Here is a 12,256-nt window from a genome sequence, read left to right on the forward strand (position 1 = left end):
GCCAGGCACCGCCTCCCTCCCACTGGGGCCTCCCTCCCACTGGGGCCTCCCAGTCCCCCCCTCCAGCACCCCTCTTACTCCGCAAGGACGCCCTCTCCACGGTCTTTCGGGCATCGGGACCCTCCTAGCCTCAGTTGCGGGGCCTCGGCGCCGCAAGCCAGTTCTCCTCGCGCCTCCCCAGGGGCGCGTGGGCAGAAAGAGGCGCGTGGGGGCGGGCACTGGCCATTAGGCTGCGGCCCCCAGGTAAAGACAGGAGAGGCGAGGGCAGGGAGGCCAGCAGGTCACGGGAAGCCGGCGATGGCAGCGGCCAGTGTCCGCGGGCGGCGAGGCGGCGACGGAGGCGGCGGGCGGTGCGAGGAGCCCCAGTGATTGGCACAGCCCGAGCCGGAGGAGGAGGAGGCGGCGAGGGGAGGGCGGAGGAGGAGGAGGAAGGGGCGAGCGAGGAGGCGGCGAGAAGCTGCGCTTCCACCCTCCAACCCCGGCAGGACGGGGGCGGCCGCCACGGGCCTGAGGTGGGGAAGGCTCACAGCTTCGCTGCGCGCACCCCCGGCAGCGGTTCGGACAACCTGAGGGGAGCGGGAAAGCGGCAGCGGCCAGCGGAGGGGGCAGCGGTGGGAGAAGGATGCAGGGGAAGAAGCCGGGTGGCTCGTCGGGCGGCGGCCGGAGCGGCGAGCTGCAGGGGGACGAGGCTGAGAGGAACAAGAAGAAGAAAAAGAAGGTGTCCTGCTTCTCCAACATCAAAATATTCTTGGTGTCCGAGTGCGCCCTGATGCTGGCGCAGGGCACGGTGGGCGCCTACCTGGTGAGTCTCTGTGCCAACTCTGCTGCTGAGCTCCTTCCCCAGCCCCGCTTCGGGGCAGCCGGCTGGCATGAAGAGGGGACGAACGGGCGTGACCTCCGCCCGGCGTGGAGGTTGGCGAGTGGTGCAGAGGCGGCTGCTGGGGGAGCTGCCGGCCCGGGCTGCTGAGGGAGCCAGGAGCGGGCGGGCGGGACCGCGGATGCCGGCAGCTGCTTGTGCGGCCGGCGGGGGCTGGGGGGATTCGAGAGGCTGCGGGCAGGTGGATGTGAAACCTTTCCTCTCCCCCTGGAAAGTGTAGCCAGAGGGCGAGTTCAGGAGCCCCCTTGGAGAGGAAAGGCATCGCGGATTTCAGGTGACCTGCACATGGGGAGAAAAGCCAGTTAGCATCCTGCGTCCTCTACTCTCCATTCCATCTGCCTGGAGAACAAATCCATTATGCATCATTTTCTCCGGGCGTTTTCTCTATCCGTCAGTTATTTTTGGGAGGGGGGCGTTAACAGCTTGGAGTAAAATGCTCCCAAGTGTGGCCTGATTCAAACCAGGGCTACTTGGGGACTGTCCCTCTCCGTATCCCCATAGCCATCTCTCAGCGTCTGGAATAAAGTTACCATACCTGGAGAGCAGCTGAGAGTTTGTGTAGTAGTTCCCACTATTCACTCTTAGATCTGAACTCCCCATCATCGTTTCTCGCCCACAAGGGGATTGCATCATTTTTCGCAATATATGTCTATTTCATTTGCCTGCTGAAAGGGGATATTCTCAAACGGCCCAGGGGTACATAACAGAGCAGAGGAAACAGCTTGTAATGACTCAGCACTGTCAAATACCCACTTTGCCGTTTTCTCGTGCCCTTCGCAGGTGGTCCCAACTTGAGTTCCGGAGAGTACAGGTCCAGACCTAAGTATAGTCTCTGGCCTAAACATGAGAAGGTTTTTCAGAGTGAATAGTGTTAAATCACTTCTTGACTATTGACCTGAAACTGGAATCAAATGCCACAGACTTTGAGTGTTAGTGAGCAAGTTTGATGGAGATAGAATTGGACAAGATTTTGGCTCTTGGATAACCACGTTCAGAGATAGAACTGTGCTCTTCCTGAGTACCCCTTATCCCTTCTTGCTGGCCATTGGGTTACAGTTAATGAGGGCCAGATGCCGAGTGCCTTGTACCATTCATAACCCATCTCTTGGGATGCAGGGCTTGCTGTCAGAAGGAGGTATAAGCAGGCTTGGTCTCTGTGTGGGTATAAAGCCAATTATATGTTTCTGATAGAAGATTGTTCAAACTCAGCTCTCTTCCTGGGATGACAGCACTGCAGGTCTTCTGAAAATCGAATTACATCTCCTTTGCCCCTTGTGAGATGACAGACACTGAAATACCTATCTCTGTGCTCCCATGACTTGTATGTTGCAAAGGAGACTTGTAGTCAAAAGCACTTTCTGTTTCCTGTTTATATTTTTGTTTTATAAGATGTACTTTTTTAACGGTTACTGTGCAGAGTTGCAAACAGTACCTGTGCAATTGGCGGTAAAGAGAAAGCCGTGTTGTGTGGGTCAGTTTATTAGACCCTCCTTGGAGGGAATTTGTTAAAATATTAAAAAAGACACATGTATTACTATGATGCAAATGCACATTAGTAAACATATGTTGGTCTTTGCAGGGACACAAACAGAGTATATAATTCCTAACCAGGTGGGTCTGTGTTTAAAAGAGGGTCATCAGTGTATCAGCGGCTGCCCCCAGTCTAACAGTTTGTTTCAAACCAGTTTTGTTCAGTAGAGAGCAGCATTCGTCATGTGCGGCAAACACCAACATAACTTTTCACACCCTGACTGATAAAGGCATGGGCTTAGGTTTGGCTCACAGGGATCTAAGGGTTTTAGAAAGAAATGAAGCTGGACTTCAATCAGATGAGTGGCCTAAGATCCTTTAGAAAGTTAAGAAGCAGAGGGCTGGTAGAGTGGCGGATGTATAGAGGCAGGGTTGGTGCCAAGAGATAGGAAGTTGACTGGAATCCTGCAATAGGCAAGTGGCAGCCAGAGAAATTCAGTCCTGGTGAGGGCCTTCTGGTACTTCAGCTTGGGCTGGTGAAAAGCCTGGTTCAAGGGGTAGGGTGACAGGAATCAACAGGTGACTGGCAGAAAGCAGGTAAGGCCCAGGAAAGGACAGGCCTAGGAAATTGAATTCATTTTGATTACTAGGAGTGGAGACATAAGGTGCTCAGGGCATTGCCTTGCCTGGCTGCCCTCGGCTCTCCACTGCCGTCTGAACCTCATGAAAATAAATAGTTTGTTCGCCAGGGTTGACCGAATCAGCTTGCTATGTGTTTTGCTCTTCTGGCTCACTTGGGAGTTTTCGTCTGTTATTTGGCAGGTGGAATACAAAGTTTGTTATTCCTTCAGCTATGTGAGATTTTGTTAGGGATAATTTGAGAATGAAAGATTTCAGGGTGTTTGCAAGAAGGCAGATTTCTTCCTTTTAGTTCATCTCAGGCTTGCTCAGGAAACCTGAAAACCCATGATTGTAGGTGATCACACATGCAGGGCCCATGTGCAGAATGTGTGTTCTATAGGATTGCAAATTCTATGCCAGTGACAGTATTTCTTACTTGGTTCCAAAAAGTCCATGCAGCTACCTTTTATTTTGTCTTCCCAGGTGCCATTTATTTTTCATATGGAGGCTTCATTTCATTTTTCCCTTTTTTCCCTCTGAAAAGACAGATTGCCCAGTGACTGAGTGACACAGGTATAGTCTTCCCAGCTGCAGAACAAAACCAGAAAGCTGCCTGTGATTTGAGAAGCAACTTTGAAAAGCAGGACTCCGTGTGTGTGTGTGTGTGTGTGTGTGTGTGTGTGTGTTCCTTTAAAAAACCTGCCCAGGGTGGGAGCTCCTGTATGTATATGAGAAAGCCACCAATTGTTAAGCTAGTCAGGGGACCAGTGACTCCCTGCCTGGGTGTTGGTGGTTTCCCAGAGTAGTGCAGAACACTGATGTTGACTCTGAAGCCCAGACTTAGTGATAATACGGATAAGGTGGCCCAGGTGAAAGCAGCTGGGGCCAGCTGAGGATTCTGAGATCTGTTACTGTTCCAAATGTTTTAATTGGAATCATGTCAGTAGTCCTAGGGATCTTCTCTCCTAGTCACTTAAACTGCTTGATGGTCTACAAAATACTTTCTCAGTGTGAGAAGAGAGACCCATTCAGTTTGATTGTCACTGTATGTAGAATACAGAATACAACTGAATTTTCCTCTGCTTGGGTCTTCACTTTGAGTGGCTCCAGTCTGAACTGGCCTACCAGCAAAGTTGTAACATCTGCCTAAGTTGAGGTCCTTCGGAGAGCGTGTCATTTCCTGCGCACTTTATGGTGTTTTGTGGAGACCCACTGAGGTATTTCAGGCCCTTCACTGAGGTAGGGCTGCATACAGAGGCTCGTGGTGCTATCACATTACTGAGGCCTGGCGCAGAGAAGGGTGTGTTGTACAGGAAATTAACACTTCTGCCACCTCTGGACAGTTGTGGTTGATGCTTTACATGCAAGTGTATTTGAATTTCCTCAGGATAAAAACTTAAAAGACTAGTTTCATCTCTGCTTGGGGCACACAGGTGGTCTCTCTGCACTGGTAGTGGGCATTTCCCTATGTAGAGTTACTTAAAGCCTACATCTGAGGTTATGTTGATGAGTAGAGAGATGAGTAACTGAGTATGTTTAACAAGGTTCCAGCTCAGTGCTTTATAGTCACTTACGTTGTTTTTGTCAGGCCTGAGAGCATCCAGTGGGCTGGCAATTAATGGATGAGCAGAAACCGCTGGATTTATTATTTTTTCCTAAAGAAGCATCATTTTGAAAATGGGTTTTTGCATATCTAACCCAGAAGCAGACAGCTGAGACATTTTTGAAGTCCTTGTCAAATTAGTATGTTGATGACTAAGGCAACTGTATTTTACTCAATCAAATTATTTTATATACTTATGGTTTACTCAAAGTGACAAATTCCCTGCCATTTGCATAATTGCTATGTAGCCCCAGGTAGTAAGAAATAAAATTACCCTGATTTTTTTTCTTAGAGCTTGGTTGAAAATGTGTAGCTAGTAATTATTTAGGGTAAAATAGTATTTCTGAAAATTCCTTTCAGCCAGCTTTGTGTACACACCTTAGTTTCTGTGAAGGGGTTTTCGTTTGTGTTTTTAACAGCTGAACAAATCGAATTAGTTGTAAAGCCAGCAAGATCTCTTCCCTGGTTTTGTAACTCAGCTTCTCAGTTTTAGATACTCTATGCAGATGAGGACCCACAGGCGTCTCCGCTGAGGCAGTGTCTTGCCTAATCTGAAGCTCAGTGTTTAAGTTCATCTTTTTGCTTGTGCCTGGAAGAGCCCCTGTTTGTATTAGGCTGGGTAAGTTTTCTCCTGTGCAAAGGCAGCTTGAGCAAGAGGGCCCCTGTGAATTTCTCTTGCTCATCTTTAAGCAAGTTTTGAAGGGCTGCCTTGTTCAGGGACCGGGTTCACTTAGCAGACTGGCCCTGGGGTAAGTGTAATGTAACATGCAGTGATGAGGGTATGGCTGCATTTCATGTAGACATAGGTCTTGAATAAAGACATGATCTAGGATGTTATTGGCTGGTTACAGGGATTGAGCAGAGGTTGACTTTGGTGTCAGGGTCTGTGCCAGGCCTTCTTCAGAGGTGCTGGGAGGGGCAAGGCTCATGCTGAGCCGACCTTGGTTGTTGCCTTCCAGAGGGCTCCCTGAGGTGTCAGGCAAGGAAGGTGGGGCCTGCCAGGTCACCAGAGGCAGGCAGGTATGCAGAAGCTGCTTACAACTGTCTACATTTCTTTAGTACCTTACTTCCAATTTCATGAACACAGTTAACTTGCAAAGGTTTAACTGCATTTAATAACCACATTCCTCCTCCAATGTAGAGAAAAGGACTTAGTATCACTTCTACTCTTATAATTTGTACATGTGGTCCATTATATTCTGTACACTGCTGTGTGCATTCTGTGTTAGCATACATGCTCATATACAGGGTCACACGCACCAAATATTGTATCCTGCACTTCTGGGAAGATAGATGTCAAGGGACGTTTCAGTGGTGATTTTGATTGCATGGCTTATGCGTGGATTTAGAACTCCCCTGAAGATAAGTCCCCTGTATTTGATTCCTTCTCAGAAGTGTCTTTGGTAATCTGTGGGCCAGAAAGAAAGCATCCTTGCTCTTTCACTTTATTTTTGCTTTCTGTTTCTGTATCTGTATCTGTATGTACAAAATAGATAATAAATAGGAAAAGAGTGGAATCACTGATCTGGGTTCATAGGATAAGTGAGTTGATGTGGTCTGAGACACTTGTATTGTATGTAACCAAGTACTTATGGGTTAATGCGAGAGGAAGTATTGCTGAGTGATCAAAACTGCAAGTAATATGGTTAAAACTCACAGGACCTGGCTGGTGTAGCTCAGTGGATTGAGCGCGGGCCTGCGAACCAGAGTATTGCAGTTCGATTCCCAGTCAGGGCACATGCCTGGGTTGCAGGTCAGTTCCCAGCAGGGGATGCATGAGAAGCAACCATATATTGATATTTCTCTCCCTCTCTCCTTCCCTTCCCCTCTAAAGATAAATAAATAAAATCTTAAAAAAAAAAACTCACAGGGGGAGAACACCAAGACCCAGCATTCATTGTTATGTTCTCTCCTTTCCAGCTCTGGGATCTTGGGCTGATGGCTTAACCTCTCTGTGCCTTAGTTTTTCATTTGCGATCATAATAGTGTCTATATTGTTATATGAGTTGAGTCAGTACATGTAAAGCATTTTGAACACTAACTGGCACATAGTACTTGATAAATACCGGCAGCTATTATTAATGATATGGTTATGCACACTTACCACAAACATATTAAGTTTGTAGTCCTAACAAGTTAGAAATAAAATTACTTCAATCAGGCTTTGATTCTGGTGTAGTGACGCGTACATTTAAGTTGTCTCTTAGTCTGCATGAACATTTCGTCTGGGAGCTAAAACTTTTTTAAAAGCAAGAAATAAAATAATTTCCAGTTGCTTATTCTGTTTATTTCCTTATTATAAATACAGCAAATCCATTTTATCTTAAAGATGCTATAAAAATTACTAATTATGTAAGAGAGGAACCCACCGTAGTCATGGTGGTCTTGACTGTTTAGAGTCAATGGGCATTGGAAGTGAGTGGACAGAGACAGTACAGGGGCAGCTGGGAGGGATAGGGGCCCTGATACCTTTCTGGGAAGCCCTCAGTACCTGTTGCTCTGGCCTTTGGCCACAGGGTGGAGAAAACTGGGACAGTGGTCTCAGGGGTGGGCAGTCGAGGAGCAGTGAAAAAGTGCTGGACTTGGGGTCAAAATACCTTGGTTTGAATGCAGTCCTGCTCCTTACCAGCTCCTGGTGACTTGGCTTACTTGTGCCTCAGTATCCTCATCTGAAAATTGGATATAATGAGATCTTACAGATAGTTGAGAGATTTAAATAAATGGACACATGAGAGGGTACTTCCCCTAGGGTGCAGTATTCAACGATTGTTTTACCAGTAATGACAGAACCCTCTTCATTGACCTTGGTGCAGTGGAGGTCCCTTTCTGGGGCTCAAGGATTTGGGTGTTGTGTGAGTTCTGGGCAATGTTTCCTAAATGAATGATCTGCACCCTTGTAGCTTGCTCTGTTTCTCTGGATGAAAAGTGGCCACTTCAAGGCAGCCTGGGGTGTCAGGAGGAGGGGACCGAGGAACATATGTCATGGACATATGCAGCCCTCCAGGCAGCCTTATTTAAGATGTGTGATTCTGGAGCTCAGCCCCAGTTGCCATCAAGGGCTCAGGTCTTCGCTGCACCCTCTGCTTTCACTTGAGTCCTTTTACAGTATTAAGCAGGACTCAGCAGGCACAAATATGGGCATTTTCCTGATCTTGATTTTTTTTGGTTTCCCAAGAGCAGAGCAAATGAGTTGTAGATACAGCCTGATTTCCCTCCTTGTGGATTCACTTATCTCAGCTTCCGGCGATGGTTTAGGAAGTACCTTTTTCAGCACCACTCCCTTTCATCTCTAGTTTTTAAGGCCGCTTTCCTCCCCCGGTCTGGTCACACCGGCCCTTGGGAAGGACAGGAAGTGAACAGGGCTCTTCTTCAGTGAATCGAGTTGGGCTTCACTGAGGGAGCCTCCCAGCTTTCTAAAGCACTGGACCTTCAGCAGTCACAGCTGTGCAGTGAGTGGCCCGGGGACCGGCCTCTGGGCAATCTGGTGACAGCACAGAGAAAGGAAACCTTCCACTGGATGCAGACACAGTCCCCACAGTTGACTGTTCCTCACTTCTTCATCTTGGTTCTTCTTTGTGGCTTTGAGTGGAGCCCATCTGAAAAGGGAAGCCCTTTTGGGTGGAGGATTGAGTAGCTCAGTTCTTTAATAGGAATGATGGTGCCCAACTGGCTGCTGCTTAACCGCCTGCACATTTCACTTAGAGACAATAGTTGGTCATTAGATTGTTCCTGGACTTGAAGCAAAAGTCTCATTTATGACTCCACACTCACTGCAAATATTTAAAAGCAAAGGCAACATAGGTTGCTACAAGCCGTACTTTTTGACAGGGATTGGGGGTGGGTGAGGAAGCGGTAGGGATCCCACTTTTCCTTTTTTTTCCCCCCTTTGCTTTCATGATTTCCTTCATATATTTCCTTGGCAATATCTTTTTCTTCTGGGATGTCATATTCTAAGTGGCACTTTAAGTTACCTGGTAACAGAATCAGAGAGAGTACCGGCAGTAACAAAGATGGCATATTCCCTCAGTGTTGGTTTTTGCTGAAATCTGCCATGAGCGCACTCTGAGGCTCCGGAAGCAGGCGACACCTGAAAATGCCTCTGGGTGGGCGGCAGTGCCTCAGATGCAGATGCATCGTTTGGGTGTGGCAGGAGATCTGGGCTGCTGTGCCACGGCATGAGTCTGCTTAGGAGCCTGGAGTATGCCCTTTGGTCTTCTGTCTGTGCATCTGTCTGTGCGCCCATCCACTCATGGGATTCTGTATGACGTGATGGAAGATTCTGGTTTTTCTGGCAAGTTGCCCTTTGGGGCGGGTCTATGGTAATGAACTTGGCTGCCCAGGTTACCCTTGAAACCTTTCCTTGGTGGATCCAAAGCCTGCTGTGGCCCTCACTTCATAGCCACCTGAGCTCCCGGTTAGGCAGAGTGAGCGGGAATAATGAGTTGAGCATGTTTTCAACAAACAGTCCTGGGGACTATAATAGAATAGCTGATGAGCCGTGTACTCCCTAAATCACTGGCTGCAACTACAGGAACTTGAAGAAGGAAGAAATGATTACTTTTACTTTCATTTCTGTACTTGCAGCATTGGCGTGGAGAGAACAGCGCCCCAAAGGTGTTGTTCAATTAAAATCTATTGTAACATGTTCTTGGGAATGGCGGTTGTCTTTCCCTCCTCCCTCTTTGGGAAAGGCTTTTGTGAAACGGGTGTGCTGTTCTCTAATTGCTAGGTCTGTTCCCCATTCTGATGCTGCTGCTCTCCAATCTCAGGCTGATTAGAATGAGAAATTACCACCTTGAACACAAGCAAAGTTGAAATTGGAAAGCTGCCCTCTGACTGATTACATAAGCTCTAAAATACTGTACCTGAAATCTTATTTACCCTGCTAAGAATTCCTTTAATGAAGGTAAAAATTTCTAAGCAGCACGGACCCATATGGTTTTATTATGTAAGATTCAATTATTGTGATGCAACCTGTAAAGTGAAGGATGGTGTTGATTAGTTAATCTCTCCGTTGGCTTTTTGGGTCAGAGTGCTGTTTGAAGTAGACCCACAGAGCCACCTAGAGCTATGCCCTGGAATGCAGCACCAGCCCCTCTTCTCTGCAGGCGTGCAGAGGCTGTCCTGGGTCTCTCAGGGTCACTGCATCTCTCAGGGGCAGGCCTCCGCTGAGGTCAGCTGGAGAGATTGCTCATGAGATTCAGTGGACGCCCAGGAATACAAACGCTGTCCATCATCATAGGTGCCATCCTTTTGCCATTTCATTTTCTGGAGCACTGCCTGATGGCACTTGGAATGTGCTTTGTCTTGTTTCCGTAACTTCTGTGTGTTTCTGTGTGGTATATCCCACCGTCCTCTTCTTAAAGCCATATGTGCATGGGGTGTACCATACAGCACACTGCTCAGTCCATTTCAGGTTTCTGGCCTCCTGAACTGTAGACAAGTGGCCAGGGTGAGCACAGGGCGCAAAAGACTGAATGGAAACTAGACAGTTGAAATGGATTAGAAGAGCTTCAGACAGGCCTCTCTTGCCTTTATGCAAAAAGTTTAGGGCAAGCCTCTGCATTTAATAAATGACGTGTTGTATTGCCTCCCGGTGCTGATAAATACTACCTGGGTTGCAAGGCTTACATGCCACCAAAGGAAGGATGTATTTGGAAAACTTAAAAAAAAAAGCAACCTGTAAATGAGCACCTTTCCTTTACCTTTGCCTGTCCGTGGAGATGCATATAAATAGATCAGAAAGTCAGCAAGCAGTTCTGCCACTTTGCAGCTTGTAGCTAATAGGAGCGGATGGGGAGGCCTTCCGTGCTGCACCGGCTCCCAGTGCATGTGGAGCCAGGGGTGCTTGGGCTGGATCCAGAGAAGCCCCATGAAACTTCTAAGACATGTGGATACAAATGATTGTCCAATAGGCAGCTGGTCTCTGTGTCCCATTCTTAGGTCTTTTTCAGCATTGAAGAAGGTCTGCATTTCTTGCTTTCATCTTAGGCAAAATCAGGGCATAGAATTAAGTAACTTACCCAAATGTGCATCCACCCCCCACAGCCAGCAAGCATTAGCCAGCAGGCGTGAGCAGGTAAGTAGTCAGGAAGAGTTTTATTTTTGGAAATGATTATATACATATAATACATACATGTTTTGGTAAGTGCTAGAAAAAAATGACTATTTTCTTACTTTCTTTTAAAACATTCTTCCTTTTTCTTTTAAATAGATTTAATGTTTCCTAGTGGTCACAATACATATCTTTAATCTAGTGAAGAGAATAAAATATATGCATTTATCTGTCTTTTGATACTTTGGATTTCATTGGGGAATATTTTTTCACTTAAAAATAATAGCACCAAGGCAGCAATTAAAAATGACTCAGAGGCTTCTGGCACCCAGGCCATCAGGGAGACTTTTCAGCGTGACAGGTAAAACATTTTAGACTCCAGGGAAGGAAACTGAGCATTCTCTTGTTCAGGTCTGTCGCTTTAGTGGCTGTTTTTCTGTTTGTCTTGAGAGAGCTGAGCCATGGTGGTCACAGGTGGTCAGCTCAGCCCTGTCACCTCCTGGTTGTTGATTAATTCTGTTCTCACCTCCCCCCACTGGACCCGGACCCCAGCACTGCCCTGCTTTACCAGTGCTGCCAGGGTGTCACAGTTAGGTGTTTGAGACCTCCGTGGGGACTGCTCCTGGGAGCCAAATTCCGTGTCGTTCCTGAGGGGGACTCTCATGCCAGGTTTCTGCCATGCACACCATTAATGCATTTCTTCCAGCTCTGCCTTTGCATTTTATTTAGGGGTGGCAGTTAGGGGAGGGGGTCTTCATATTTTATTTAAATCTTTTCCTTTTGTGGAGGAGTTCATAGGGCAATAGGACCATTCTTGAACATTTTCGGTATTTCAGATGTTGGACCAAAATTGGGTCATAGTTTTTTCCCTTAGATTAAAAAAAAAAAAAAAAGCCCACACAGAATGTGTAGTAAAGAGAAGGTGACTTTGACAGTTTATTGTGAGGTAGACTTGGACCCGGAGGTAAGAAGGTAGGTGAATGTGTCTCTGGGCTTTTCCAGAGGAAGAAACTGGGTGTGTTAGTTTTTTGGGCCTGTCATAACAAATGATCCCAAACTGGGTGGCTTAGAAAAATGGATTTATTTCGCTGTGCCTGGAGGCCAGAAGTCTGAAATCAAGGTGTTGTCAGGACCATGCTTCTTCTGAGACTCTGGGTGGAATCATTTCTTGCTTCATCCTAGCTTCTGGTGGGGGCCCTTGATTGTTGGCCTGCCTTAGCTTGTAGCTGCATTCTTGTAGTATGTGACTGAGGTCACATGGCATTTTCTCTGTGGGCCTCTCTTCTTGTAAGGACACCCACCAGTCACACTGGATCAGGGCCCACCCTAATGACCTCATCTTATCTAATTGCATATGCTAAGACCTTGTATTCAAGTTAGGTCACATTCACAGATACCTGGAGTTAGGACTCAAGTCTTTTTTGCAGACACAATTTAACCCATAATGCTAGAAAATAAGAAGACTAAATGACCCTAAAATGGTTTTCAGGTACAAAGAAAAAATGAAAGAAAGAAAAAGAGAAACACTTTGTCCTCTTTAGGGTTTTGGGTCGGGTAGAAAGATTATGGGTATTGGTTGGAGAGTCATTCTTAGCAGGAAGCGCTGTGTGTTTGCAGAAACGCTGCCCTG

The 12,256-nt window shown here is 47.0% G+C and overlaps 1 protein-coding gene across 2 annotated transcripts in view; it reads left to right on the forward strand.

Annotated features, from left to right (window-relative positions):
- The first annotated feature begins 462 nt into the window (after positions 1-462).
- Positions 463-12,256, forward strand: part of SLCO3A1 (solute carrier organic anion transporter family member 3A1) — a 211,456-nt gene continuing 199,662 nt past the window's right edge. For both annotated transcript variants that reach the window (XM_037145071.2, XM_037145070.2), the window contains exon 1: positions 463-802. In XM_037145071.2, the coding sequence (XP_037000966.2) occupies positions 623-802 (180 nt within the window). In that variant the 5' untranslated portion in view covers positions 463-622. The remainder of the gene's footprint in view (positions 803-12,256) is intronic.

The sequence above is a fragment of the Artibeus jamaicensis genome, unplaced genomic scaffold, assembly GCF_021234435.1.
Source record: "Artibeus jamaicensis isolate MK-2021 breed Jamaican fruit bat unplaced genomic scaffold, CSHL_Jam_final scaffold_612, whole genome shotgun sequence".
Taxonomy (NCBI): domain Eukaryota; kingdom Metazoa; phylum Chordata; class Mammalia; order Chiroptera; family Phyllostomidae; genus Artibeus; species Artibeus jamaicensis.